The sequence below is a fragment of the Lepisma saccharinum genome, chromosome 10, assembly GCF_977018435.1.
Source record: "Lepisma saccharinum chromosome 10, izLepSacc3.1, whole genome shotgun sequence".
NCBI lineage: Eukaryota > Metazoa > Arthropoda > Insecta > Zygentoma > Lepismatidae > Lepisma > Lepisma saccharinum.
Window position 1 is genome coordinate 16667322 of NC_139238.1, and position 15438 is coordinate 16682759.

A 15438-nucleotide genomic window follows, 5' to 3' on the forward strand; every position below is an offset into this window, starting at 1 on the left:
CCGCCCCAAAAACCATTTTCCGTAAGGTTAGGTTAGGTTAAGTTATGTTAGGCAAGCATAGTTAAAAAAAAAATACTCGACACGTCATGTTCTAGTGAAAACACGGCAAGGTTGAACACTGACAATGGGGTTGCGTCATCTTAACACATGGAACATTGTACTCTTGTGCAGAAAGCAAATGGCGGCAGCAGAAACAGCATGTCGGACAGACATTTTCGCAGAAAAGAACATGTTCTCACATTAAAATGGATCAAAACTCGATTCACGAACTTCCACAATGCTACAGAAAATGATTTCCGTAAGTACTTTCTCCTGCAAATTTGAAGAAATCCGTTTCCCTTATACTATAATGTTACCAAAAATGTATCTCGTGTATAATGTGCAGTATAATCAAGGTTCAAGAAAAGGCTACCTTAGTTGTAGATCGTAAAGCTGTTGCTATGCCAATTAAGAGCTAGTAACATCATACCTATTCATTGAGTCACCTATTGCAATGTGGACCAAGAGGAGAATATCCTCTTGTGTAAACAGTAAGTCACCAACCCAACCTACCTCCCCCCTCCCTCCACTGTGTAGCATCCCAAAGCTTTCATTCTTTAACCACCTTATTTATTCTGTAATAGTAGAAAGGGAGATCAAAATTACGTTATGGATTTGAAGTACTCAAGGAGTTATTTTCTGTTATTTCTCACCCAACAAATACCGCTGATACACACCCCATGTGATGGGAGGTGCATGCTCGAAGTCTGCCAGAACGGCTCTGCTTTTCATGGAAAATGGCCTTTAAACTTTTATGCGTGGTTTTGCTCATTTTCTCTTTACTTTTTCTATAATAATAATAAAAAAAAACCTTCAAAATATATACTTTCAGGACCGTCAAACTAACAGTTAGCAGAACAAGATTTATTTCATTAAAGCATTTACACAAGCCATATATGTCATATTATTTGGCCAGTAATACGTTTTAAATATTATTTTCTTTCTCTTTATCTTTTCTTTCATCCAAAGTACCATGAAAATCAGAACGTTCCTTCATTTTGTGATGAGCTTATTTCAACTGCATTGCACATTAGTGTCGCCATCTTGAATAGAATACTGTTGCCATATTCAGAAACTACAGAATTCAAAATGACATATAACATGAAAGGGTTCCGTAAACATGAAAAAATATTCCGTGCATAATACGCACCAAAGTTTTTGGGTGCAAAAATTTGGGAAAAAAGTGCACATTATACATGAGTAAATACGGTAACTCAAACATGTGGAACCATCCATATAATTTCTACAAACATTACCGTACACCAATGAAATCACAGTCAGTATCCAGGAGACCCAACACAGCATCCATGTATGTTATGCATCTCATCTGCTACCGACATTGTGGGAACAATTCGGTATTGGCCCATACCTTTTTCAGCACGACAATGTTCCATGTTATACGGCAGGCATTACCAACACGTGGTTTGAGGACATGGGTGTGCAAAAACTTGATTGGCCAGCCCAAAGTCCAGATATCAACCCCATTGAACACCTTTGGGATGATTTGGAGCAATGCTTGAGAGCCAGGCCATGCCAACCAAAAACCACCACTGAGCTGTTTGCTGCTTTGCAGGAGGAAGATTCCCGTCGACACGTGTCACAAATTGGTGGAAAGTCTTCCTCGAAGGTTTGCAGACGTCATTGCTGTGAAAGTGGCCCTACACGATACTGATGTGGTGCTGCGACTGGATTAATGTACTGGTATGGGGTGTCCGGTGACAAATGGCAACATAGTGTATATTCATCCACCCATCCATCCATGAATACATATATTCATCCATCCATGGATACATATATTCATCCATTCACCCATCCATGGATACATATATTCGTCCATCCATCCATCCATCCATCCATGGAAACATATATTCATCCATCCATGGATACATATATTTTCATTCATCCATTCATCCATGGATACATCTATTTCCATTCATCCATCCATCCATGGATACATACATTCATTCATTCATTCATACTGTACATTATTTCATACATGCGTATCGAAAATTGCAAAATTGTCACATATTGCAACAATCTAGGAGTTTAGAGTTAACAAATCTGGGATTTCAGAATATGATACTCAAGATTTTGAGAATTGGGAATTGGAGGATTTGAGAATGTGGTAGCAAATCCAGAATTGGATAATTGGGTAGTGACTACCAGATTGAGAATCATGTAATAAGTACAGGGTTTCTTCAATCATAGTAAATACTCTGTCTGAGAATCTTATAGCATGTCTAGGATTTGAGAATTAGTAAATCTAAGATTTTGAGAATTGGGAATTGGAGGATTTGAGAATGTGGTAGCAAATCCAGAATTGGATAATTGGGTAGTGACTACCAGATTGAGAATCATGTAATAAGTACAGGGTTTCTTCAATCATAGTAAATACTCTGTCTGAGAATCTTATAGCATGTCTAGGATTTGAGAATTAGTAAATCTAATATTTTTAGGATTGCAACTTTAAATCAAAGATTTCAAAATGAAATTGTAAATCTTGGATTATGTGGCAGGACCTGCAGGATTTAAGAATCTGTTGGCCGATATGGGATTTAGAAATCAGGTAGGAAACCTAGTACTTCAGAATCTGGTAGTTAATCCGGAATTTGAGTATTTGGTAGAAAATGTGGGATTCGAGAATCTGTTAGTTAATCTAGGATTTGAGAATCTAGTAAGAAATAGACGTCCCCCTCCGTGGCCGTGTGGTCTAAGGTGCTGAACTTTGGGCACCGACTGCTGGACGGCATGGGTTCGAGTCTGCATGGGTTCAGTCTCTGGGTTTTTGGCCTGTGTATAGGACTGGTGGCAACCCACCATCGTGAGGAAATTGGGGAGCTACAAGTGAGTAGCGTAAACTGGTCATAAAAATCTCTTACAATGGCTGAGGGTTCGATGCGATGTGCTAACCTCACGTCACCTAATTCCTGGTTGAAGATCTCCACACCTTTAAGTGGGATTGTAGGAGAGAGACTGGCAGTTGGGGGAGATAGGCCAAGGCCCTTTTGGGGCTGTAGAGCCAGGGGAATAATATATATATATATATATATATATATATATATATATATATATATATATATATATATATATATATATAACACAGGAATAGGGTCAGAAAAGGTGCCAGAAGGGCGGATAAACACTAATGATGAAGGAGACAGTAAACACTTACCACACGAAGAGAAATTATTCAATATTTCACAATCTATGTCGCATTTTCAAGTTGAAGAAGAAAGATCGGCGTTACTAAGAGAAGAGGCACAGAATACTGACCGTAGCGTCTCTACGATCAGTGTTGCCAGAAACAGTTGATAGATCACGAGAAGTACTCGTGATCCCTCCTCCCCATCCTGCAGAGTGATCCTGATACCAGGGACATCTTTCGGGATAAACCCAGGGTCGTCTTCCATCCCCCCCCCCAACCTCAAAAACATCTTGGTCCGGAACACTCCCACCCCATCCACACCACTCCCCCCAGCTCACAGGTGCAACAAACCCAGATGCAAGACCTGCCCCATACTCATCACCTCCCGCACCCTCCCGATCCCCACAGCGGCAGGCGAGTTCACCCTTCACCCTAAGGGCACCTGCCACTCATCCAACCTAATTTACACCCTCATCTGTCAAATCTGCGGCAACTTCTACATAGGCGAAACCTCCATCCCCTTGAACCTAAGGATTAATAATCACCGTTCCTCCACCCAAAACTCCGATTTCACTGTTGCCATCCACACCAACAGCCATAACACCACCTTCAATGACTGCTTCCGTGTTGCCATCATCCATCTTTTACCCCCCCCCCCCCGCTCTGACACATCTTTCCGCAGGCACTGGGAAAGGGCCTACATAACAGGCATGCACACCACTATACCCCCCGGACTCAACCTAGCCAACCAGTAACCCTTTCCTCTCCTCCCCAAAATTACCCACCAATTACCCACCCACCTTACAGTAAACACTGGTGAAAGTACTTCTCGTGATCTATCAACTGTTTCTGGCAACACTGATCGTAGAGACGCTACGGTCAGTATTCTGTGCCTCTTCTCTTAGTAACGCCGATCTTTCTTCTTCAACTTGAAAATGCGACATAGATCGCGAAATATTGAATAATTTCTCTTCGTGTGGTAAGTGTTTACTGTCTCCTTCATCATTAGTGTATATATATATATATATATATATATATATATAAATCAAAGAAGGTAAAAGGAAACACTCACCGGACAGTAGAAAAATTCAAAATTTTCGCTAATTTATAGCATCATCGGTGTGAGAAGAAATAGACGGAACCGGAAGTTGGGGCACTGCAGAGTTGCCAGGTCCCCATCGAAGAAGAAGCGGTGCGTGGAACGAAAAAAAAACACTGTTTCGTCACCAGGCTCGTCATAAACTGTGTGTGTGTAGGAAGAGTTGGGATGGCGGGAGGGACGGGATGGTTTGGGGGGGGGGAAGGTGGGTGAGGGATGGGCATTACTGGGTGGCCTTGTTCAGGCCAGGTGGAGTGGTTGCACTCATGGCCGATATATAGGCCCTTTCCCATTTTTTGCGAACAGAGGTGTTGGCTGGTTTGGGTAGATGTGAACAGAGGTGTTGGCTGGTTTGGGTAGGAGATGATATATATATATATATATATATATATATATATATATATATATATATATATATGAAAAAATATAAATATGCTGACCAAGGCAGTAATTTATTTTATTAAAAACATAAACGTAACGTTTCAACCTTCTAGCAAGGTCTTCACCAGACTCTGTATCTGTACTTGGTCAGCCTTGGTCAGCATATTTATATTTTTTCATAAACATGGAAACAAGGCTTAATGGTGTTATATATATATATAATATTGCTCGAAAAATTTTCTTCAAAGCTAGGTGCCAGCTCTGAGAATCAGGCACCAGGAAACCACCTACTAGCAATTGTGCATACTACAGTATGTTTCAAAAGTCGCGCAATGCAAACTTTGAAAATTTATAGCATGAAAATCATAAGAGATATTTACACCGGGGTTTCTGCACTATACTAATCCTGTAGGCTATCACTGGGTTCATAAATTTATGTTAGTATTTATCTAAATAAAAGCAATTACATTATTTTAAAAAACATTGTTAATTTGCTGAAAACATCTGAGAACTGATTTTCAACAACAAATACCAACTTTTAAACAATTTGTGGGATCATTTGTTGGGTGTTTGACTGGTTGTAAGTTACTTTGTGAGGTACAGCAGAAGCAGGGCTTTTTTATTGGAAAACCTCTTGCACATGTGTGTAAGAATGAGTAGTAAAATACTCTTCAGCAATGCACACGCACTGCTCCAATGATACGCCATGCTGAATCAATTAAAAAACAGGCACAGAGACAGGCGAAAGTGAGCGAAGAGAATTCAATGTAACCAGGGGCAGCCTAGGATTCTCTCGAGTCCAATTTCGGCACAAAATCTTGATTTACGAATTTTCACGTAAATGTATAGCCAATAATTAGACACATCTTGCATGCGACTGTTGGCAATATTTCGAACTGCTAGTGTTGTCATATATGGAGATATGTCCCAAAAATGGTACTTTTCACTCAACCCATAAAATGGGCAGTCAAAAATTCATCAAATGTTGCACATGACCAATATTTATTTATTTACTCAGAGTTTCAGATACAGTCTTATTTGGCCATTTTACACTGAAACAACATAAAGGTAGAAACAAAGATAAAAAAAGATAAAAACAATAACAAGATGGGATAGATAGTCGCAAATGACAGACTGACATGGCATCAGTCATCAGATCTCTAATTATGACCCTTCGATAATTTCTAACATATTTTTCTTACTCAGTTCATTTCTGGAAAGATTTGAATGCTGGTTTCCGTCAGTTATTAACTTATATAAGTTTCTGTACGGAGTGAACTGATAATTTTAAGCATTGAAAAATATCTCAATGGATGAGGCTTTATAATGCAGAAAACCCGGTGTAAATATCTCTTATGGTTTTCACGATATACATTTCCAAAGTTTGGTTTGTGCAACTTTTGAAACACACTGTATAAGATGCTGAGCATCAAGGTATTCAAAACATCGCTAAATCATTTGAGAAAGCAGGAAATTGGGTGTTGGGGAACAAAGGGTAAGAAATTGTTACAGACTCTATGGAATGTTCACAACGTTGATAAAAAAAAATATTTACTAACTAACGTTGTACTGCAATTTGAACTTAGAATCATCAAAATTTCGTACATATTATAGCAAAATATCATGGTTGCCAGGCTGAAATTTTTAGTCGCCAAGGTGACCTGGTGACCGGGATTTTTATTTATATATATAAATAAGAAAAGATAATAGTAACAAATTCACAATTTGAGAACCTAGTAGAAAACCTAGGATTTGATAATCTTTGTATCAAATGCATGGCATGTAAATCTGGTAACAAATACAGAATTTGAAAATTTGACTGTGAATCTGGAATACAAGCACTAGATAGAGGATTCAGAATTTGAGAATTAAGTATCAAATCTAGGACTTGGGAATTGGGTAAGAAATGCAGTATTTGAAAATGTACTGAATCCAATATTAAAACATTGGGTACAAAAATCAAGATTCGAGATGTGGATTGAGAATCCATCAATCTGCAGACAATGCATGCAGCATTTCTATGAAATTATTAAGTTTCAAAAGATGAAAGCAACATGGGAAAAGATAACACCTTTTCATGAGGTATACATTTAACTTACCTATGTGTTACTTGCAAGGCAGAAAAGTCTAGCTTTCTTCTTGTTGTTGGTGCTTCCTTCATCTTTCTGTTTGATTCCCGTATTGTGGATAGCACCTGTTTTCTTACACATGGTGGTGTACCTATAAGGAACACTTCTTTTAATATATTTGCTTGGTGTAAACAATATGTTACATAAAAGTTAAATTATTAAAGTATGGAGTGGTGGTAACATAGTCACTAGCAAAAGAGAGTTAGCGTTCAAATATAATGTGAATTTAACTCACTTTCAAATTCATAGTAATTTTATGTTGACCATTTTGTATGATGCCTTCAAGAGCACTCATCCCCCTTTCACTAATGCAGCAACTTATTTATTTATTTATTTTTGTTACCAGTGGATATTCTCGAAGCTGTGTGAGAGGAGAGTACTATGAATCATATTTAATTTTTAAAATAAGTCATGATGCATTTGTATTACTTATTATCTTACACATGTCTACAAGTAGAATACTGAATCAGTACTACAACTAATAAAAAATATTTGCTTTACTCTAGTGCTGCTTTGGACTAAACAGCTACGTTAACATTTACACATGGTTTCTTCCGTTCAAAGTACAGTGGAACCTCGATTTTACGTTTTTCAGGGGACCAAGCTGAAAAAATTTAAAATGAGGGAAAATGTAAAATCGAGGAAAATTTTATAGCATTTTTCTATGTTGGAACCATTAATATTGAATGTATAATGTGGGAAAATGTAAAATTTTGGTCTTTGACGGGGGTCCGCAAAGCTGCTGCTCGATACTTTCGTGGAGCCTAATTATCCTGGAAAATATGCAAAATTCAAACTTCCTTTTTATTTTGCACCAATTTTGTACAAAAACTATATTTGGTGATTATCTATTTTAATATTCTGATATAATTGAAGAATATTTACACACCAATATTAATCAATATTTTGAACCAATTTTAATTATTGCAATTTTCAGGTATCGGTATTGGTGGGAATCGGTAATAGTATCGGCATTGGTATCGGTTCAGCCCTAATCATAATTTTTTAATAAATAAAATTTCTGTTATTTAATGACTTACCCTCGTATGTCACCAGAAGTATATTTATTTTAGAGCATGGAGGACAATCATGCTCGACATTTCACAGCTTCTTGGATCAACAGTAAATATGCATAGCAAAAATATGGTTTTGTGAAAGAAATAAAATGTTCATCTTCAAGTAAAGAGATTTAATTTGAACTTTTGAACGCACTCACTCTCACTCTCTTTATGTGTGTGTGTCTTTGTTTCTTCAAGTTAATTTTACATGATTGAAATAAAAAGTACATCTCCTGCAATTCATACCTGAAACCTGCTATCCAAGTTATATCTTATCTAGGATAAAGTAACTTTAAAATTTGTTAGTAACTTAGTTACTCTTCAAAGTAAGTGTTACTGTAACCAAGCTACTTTCTTCAGATGAGTAACTAAAAAATGTAACTGTAACGTCCAACAATTGAGGCACCAGGGAGGAAGCGAGGGCTAAGGCTTAAAGATCAAAATTTTCCTAAATTACATATATTTTTAAAAATTACAACACAGGCATTACATATCCTCCTAGAGTGGTCTTTTGTCATGCTTCCCTCCAAATTTGGTCCATCCAGAATCCATAGAGCAAACACTAGAAGCGAAATTCCGGAACTGATCCATTAGCTGGCACCACTGCTACTTTACAATGTTATTTTTTTTAGCCAAGAAGTATCACTCAGATTTCAACTAAAACTTTGCAAGGTTGTAGGAATGTGCCACTGCCACATACTACATTTTTCATTCACTTTGGTCTATTGGAGGGGGGCACATTGGCCATTTTTTTTAAACATTTCAATTTTCTTCATTTTTCTTCCATTAACACTAATTATTTAGAGGCACAATGTATTAATTTTAACTTTGCTAAAAACCCTCTTTAAAAAATAAAACAAAACCAATTTTATCTCTCTAAGACGATTAGTTCTTGAGCAATGATTTTTTTGTACTTTGCAGCAAGTTTGAAAAGTGTGCACTTGAAAAGGCTCTGGTTTCAACGAGAATACACATACACGAGTCTCTGCCATATAAATATTACATATATGAAAATCTAATACTAAACTTTACAACCATACAATAATCTTCTTTTAACTTTTCTGATTGACAAGAGTTCCTGCATGTTTTGAGAGGTTCTTAATACATACCTTGTATGACAAGAGAGAGTCTTTGAACTAATTTCATCCGTTCTATCTGAAGAATCTTTTTCTTCCTACAGAGTAGCTTTTCCTCCTTCTGTAATTTTAAAACTTCTCCATCCACCTGGGAAGACGAGAGAATAATCTGAGAAAATATCTTTACAACAATCCGTCACTCATAATTATTTTCAACTGAAAATAAGTTATTTATTCATAGATGGATCTAGAACTTTTCATGGAATATCCTGTAAACACATAAAATGTAATTGAAAATATAATGTACTGATTTTTCTACATATTAAAAACAGTTTGAAATAAAAACAAACATAAACGCAGACAGATGTATTCAGTAGCGTACGCAGGATTTCATCAAGGGGGGTGTTATCTCGAAAACTTTCTACAAATTCACATTACCATTGTTTTATTATACTTTAATTAATAAATAATAATAATAAATTAATTAATAATTCTTATAATTAATTAATTAGTTTAATTACTAATGCAGCTGCTATTTATGAAAGAAATAGAACAAAATTACAATTCTTTTGTTTCAAAATAATTGTCTAGTCAACGGTTATTTGTATATGATAAGTGAGACATTTTAAGTGTGAAGAAAATCCATAAAAACAAGCAAATATATTAAATTTATTGAAATAATCGAAATATGAAACTCATTCAAGGAGCCGCGCTGGTCTAGTCTGACAACTTCGTGGGATATCCGGGTTCGATTCCCGGAATTGGTTGGAATTTATCCAGCCTTGTCTCCGCACCCAGCCTATGGGTATCTGAGAGCAACCTTGGGGGATGAAGGCTGCCGGAGCATGGTGCTGATCACATCACCTGCAAAATAGTTCGAGATCAAGAATCTTTGGGGCCCACCACACCACTATGTGTGACTTCATGGCACGGTGCTATATACACGGGGGAATTTACATTACCTTTACCTATGGAACTCACCCAGGGTGATGATGAAGCGCGACAATACATGTTGCTAAATTCCACTGAGTCTATGTTTTCGTTGTAAAGTAAGTTTATAGACATTCCAACACATTTATCCCTTCTAGGTGATTCACAAAAGACTTCTTCGACATTATTTAATGATGTGGATGTAGACTCAGCATCACTTGAGAGTTCACAAGGGGATGTGAAATCAGTACCGGGAAGAACGTTTGCAATAAGGACGAAGCAAGGAATTTTCACAATTCTCGCAAGAGTCAAAAGAAAATTGCAAAATTGAACTTTGCGGCCGCTTAGATTGTGTTTGGAATGTTGTGTTTTTCTTCATGCTGCATGGGAATAATAATCCAAATTATTATTATTATTATTATTATTATTACTGTCGCAGATCTTTGACTGTGATAAATTAGCAATTTTTAATTTTTTCTACAGCATTTTCCATAATATTTCAAGAGCTCAAGGGGGGGGGTTTAAACCCGGTAACCCCCCCTTGCGTACGCCACTGGATGTATTATATTTTTCTGGACAATTCTTGTTTTAATTTCACCTGCAAGACTTAATTCCTCATTTGGAAATAAAACACACACACACAGAGACAAAAAAGGGAGAGATACACATCAAGACACTTACAAGGGTTCATTTTAGGTACAATTGTGGCCAGAGAGACTGATCAGGACTGGGCCTTCAAAGTGGAATCTGAAACACCGTACAATGTAACTCTACAGGAAAAGTGTTTTCTTCATGGAAATGTATGGCCAATATTTAAATTTAAGTACCTGTTGCTTGCATCTGTCAACAAAATTTTGCCCGCTGGTGTTGTCACCTAACAAAATTTTGCCCGCTGGTGTTGTCACCTAAGGCAATGCGCCCCTAAAATGGCACTTTTTCACGTAACCCATATAATTGCCAATCCCAAATTCATCAAATGACCAATATTGGTTGAAAAATGGCAGATTAATATGGCATCAGACATCAGATGTCTCATTATGACCCTTCAATAATTTCTTACATATTTTTCTCACCCAAAAGTGGAATTCTGGAAACATTTTAATGCTGACTTCTGCCATTTATTAATTTATTGAATTTTCTCTAAAGAGTAAATTGATAATGTTAAACAGTTAAAAAAATATCCCTTACGGTTTTCATGTTATAAGAGACCAAAGTTTGGGTTGCGCAACTTTTGAAACACACAGTATAATTAGTCATAGTGATTCCCACAGATACCCATACCAATGCTGACACTATTATTGATTCCCACAGATACCCATACTATTGGTGTATCTATTATTGATTCCCACAGATACCCATACTATTGGTGTATCTATACTGCTGGACAAAGAAAACCGGACACCTTAATATTTGACATCTGAATTGCAATGACAGCTCGCAGGTATATTACAGAATGTTTGGCAGATCATGTAGTACCATATGCACCATTCATAGGCTCGGACTTTGTTTATGCATTCGTACTTAATTCAGTTTCTGCAACATTTAGTTAGCCTTCGAATCAGAGCTTTTATCGACCTATTGTGTTATCACAAAAAATGCAAGTGTCCGGTTTATTTTGTCCAGCAGTGTATTATTGATTCCCACAGATACCCATACCGATGCTGATACTATTATTGATTCCCACAGATACCCATACTGATGCTGATACTATTATTGATTCCCACAGATACCCATACTGATGCTGATACTATTATTGATTCCCACAGATACCCATACCAATGCTGATACATTGATTCCTACAGATACCCATACCGATGCTTGAAAATTGTAATAGTGGGCGAGTATTCAACTCCAATTATATGCATAAACTTGAATTAAAGTATTTAAGAACCACATCAAAATATTAAAATAACTGGTATGTAAACACAAAACTATTTTCTCTTTTCATAATGCTGGTGCAAAAATAAATGAAAAATTCAAATGTTGCATCATTTTCATAATTAGTCTGCAAAAATGTGGCATTGTGTGGCATTTTTGCGGACCGCGCAAAAGATGAAAATGATGGAGAAGTATCAGTAAATGAATTCCAACTCATACTTTCCCATACAGATTTCACTGGTATTGGCTCAGCCCTACCACCTATGTATAATATGGATTAAACTCAAACTTTTTCAAGGCAAAACTCAATACAAACATTTTGATACACACACTAATTTAAGACATGATGCACTATTCAGGTTCTCAATGGAACACTTGCAATTTTATACGAGATTGGTAACATTTATATTGGTAAATCCGGGGAAACTAATACTCACTTTATCTGCAAAACTGCTTTTTCTTCTTTGTTCTATAAAATTTCAGTGGCCACTGCCACCATCATCGTTCCAATGAGGATACTTTCACGGATGAAGTGAGTACTAATTTCTCCGTATTTATCTACTATCGCGTTTCTCTTTTCCCAACTATGAATTTATATTGGTATTGGGAAAAGTTTCATTATCAGACCATCCCTACCAAATATTGTTGTTGTTGAGTTGGTGTTTTAAGTCCACTTTATGCACAGTAAGGCTAATCGGGACTGGACCTACAGTTTAAAGTGGGATCCGAACCACTTGTGCCTCCAACGGGTATCAAACCCGGGACCCCTTGATTACAAGGCGGCGACGCTACCACTGCGTCATCGGGGACCCTTACCAAATATTAAACCCATACGAAACTCCACATGAACACCAGTGTACTGGCAATGGTTTGTAGTCAAGAAGTTATCATAGTGAACAACAAGATGTTATATTACAGTAATTGCAACAAACACTTACCACATCCATTAGTAATTCTAGTACAAACTCATCATACTGTCCACCAGTCACAACAGATTTTGAGCCTTTATCGGCCATGTTCTCATCCTTTTCTTCCTGGATAGATTTTGGTTTTTGTGGAGTTGTTTCCTGGAATATTAAACAATAAACCTAATTTTAAGTATGAACAATGCATTGTGCCAATAAGATTCATAAAAAATAATAATTATATAAAATTACAGGTAATATTTTATTGCGGTTGACATGTTCTTTAGTCAAAAGAACATGATTTAACTAAAAGAACAAATAATAAGTTCACATGAAAGACTCGAAAGCATACACGTGATGCCTCTCAGGGTATGGGGTAATATCTCTCTTCGTTGTTCAAACCAAATAAAAATCACAGTTAAGTTTGCACTAAGAAAAAGGAAGTCTATTTTACTTCTTTGCAAACTAAATACTTATATTTCTAACATATAATCCATGTCACTCAAACAAATTAAACTTCTTACAATTCAACTTGATCACTCTATTTCAAAAACCCAGCCCAAACCTCCAAGTCAAGACAAAAGACACTCGTAATTGCCATGGCAACAGCTCTTAACAAGATAAGTATATACAGGTTAGTCACTATCCTGACATTATCAGTGATAGGTAAATTACAGAAATTAATATTAAAGAACAATAAACATTTGCACAAGAGAAAAGATAATTAATAACAATAAATACTTGAGCAATGGGAAAGGACGTGTCAATTGCCCCCTCTGAAGAAAAATCAAAATCGACGACGAACTACCAGTCTAGGAGATTTTGGATTCTCCCATATATTAGCCTCTACGGACAAAAACTTTTCAGGACCCCGCTCTTCAAACTTGCTGCAGCGTTCCCCCCCCCCCACCACAAACAAAAAAAAGCTCAACAACTGCGAGAGATGAAATCAGTTGTTTCTTTGAGAATGACAGGAATTTTAACGAAGTGAAATTTATACCCTGTACCTTTATTCCAATAATGAAAGTTAAAGCAAGAAGAAAATTGAAATTTTGCACAAAAAATTGTATGTACACCCATGTCACCACCACAACAGACCAAAGTGAATGAAAAATTCTAGTATGCAGCAGCACATTGAAAGCAGGCTTATACTTCTTGGTCAAAAAAATAATAACAATGTATAAAAAAAAGCAGTGTTACCAAGATATGGGAAAAATCCAGAAAATTGCTGCAAGTATTGACCCTATGACAAAAGACGACTCTTTGAGGACATATAGTGCCTGTTCACCAATTTTGAAAACAAAAGTGGAAAATGTGCAAAAAAAATTAGAAAACTAAGTTTTGGGTAATTTTAAAATTGGACGTTTCCCATGTTTCCCACTGGACCCCTAATTGTTGCATGTTGTGAACAAGTTCCTTTCTTTTCATTATTACATGTAAACATAAAATATATTATTGAGAAAGTGGTGGTTGGAGAGTAATACCCTACTTAGAAGTTCTATCCCATAATGTTGGTAAAAAAAATGACATTTTAAAATTGTTTTTGTTAATAATAGTAACATTAATATGTTGTTTTGTCATTACAGTTTGTAATACCTTCATATGAATACAAATTAACAATTAAGACAGAACTGAAATATCTTGCGTGTGTAGTTTTTAAGAAATGATCTGTTATTGCTGTCATGTGGAGGTAGGTGGTAACACAGTTACACAATCCGTCCTTTGCAGAATGCATGTGCTGGTAACATAGGTATATAGCTTATCCTCTAAAGGTTAAACGTGGTCATTTACACTCAGAGATAAACATTGAGTTTTTTTTATAATTTATTTAAAATAAAGCCTCACAAAAAGAAAGAAATGACTGGATTGATAGAGTTACATAATCAATGTCAGCACTCTTCTTTGCCAAATCAAATTCCTGACTTTACCAGATATTTACAGATCACCTTTAAATATTAAGTCTTACACTTTGTGTGTTAACCAAATGAATATTACGTTTATTCAACATTGTTGAAAACAAATGAAGAAAAATAAAATATACAAATATTTATACACAATATATCTACAATCATGAAGTACGAGGCACATGTGCAAATTGGTTGAAGTACCCAGAGAGTAATCAAATGAAAATAAGCCCAAGACCGTGAATTTCATCACACTAATGAAACACGATGCTAAATTAACATGGAAATCTTAAATTATACCTTGTCTCATGGCAATAATGCAACAGTAAAATGTGAAAGCAATTTAGTAATTATTTTATACCCTGCTTGCCTCATAGGTTATGCAGTACTCAATGGAAAGAAGACATCTGATTGGTACAGCCAAGCACATATGTACACCTTAGAGTATATGTGACCAATCAAAAGCATAAGAAGTGTCTTAGCACAGTAACACAAATATGAATATATTCAGTGTTGTAACTATTTTCTATAAAAGTTTATGTTCTCTACGCCAAGTTGCAAGAACACTGACAAATTATGAAGAAATGATAAATTACATTTGTAATTCAACAGAACTTAAGCTATAAACATATTCTTGACTTAAATCTCTTTACTAAGAACAAATTGTCTCATTTCTTAAGTATTCAGTTGTGAATTCTTCTATAAGATGATTTTTCAATGTAAGAAAGACTTTATTCTTTTTATTATTAAGATGAAGTAGATCATCAAATGCTTAAAATTGATCATTCACTTGAAACAAGTTTAACAACAACAGATGATATCCAAAGTGCACTAACATTGCATATTTGAGCACTGGACATAATCTGTTCACTAGGATGCCAATGGATACTACAT

General features: G+C 36.0%; 1 protein-coding gene across 3 annotated transcripts in view; it reads right to left on the reverse strand.

Moving 5' to 3' along the window:
• LOC145993794 (uncharacterized) overlaps positions 1-15438 on the reverse strand; it is a 43289-nt gene that overhangs the window by 11412 nt on the left and 16439 nt on the right. For all 3 annotated transcript variants that reach the window (XM_083129598.1, XM_083129599.1, XM_083129597.1), the window contains 3 exons: positions 12674-12802; positions 8961-9075; positions 6764-6884 (listed from right to left, as the gene is read on the reverse strand). In XM_083129598.1, the coding sequence (XP_082985724.1) occupies positions 6764-6884; positions 8961-9075; positions 12674-12802 (365 nt within the window). The remainder of the gene's footprint in view (positions 1-6763; positions 6885-8960; positions 9076-12673; positions 12803-15438) is intronic.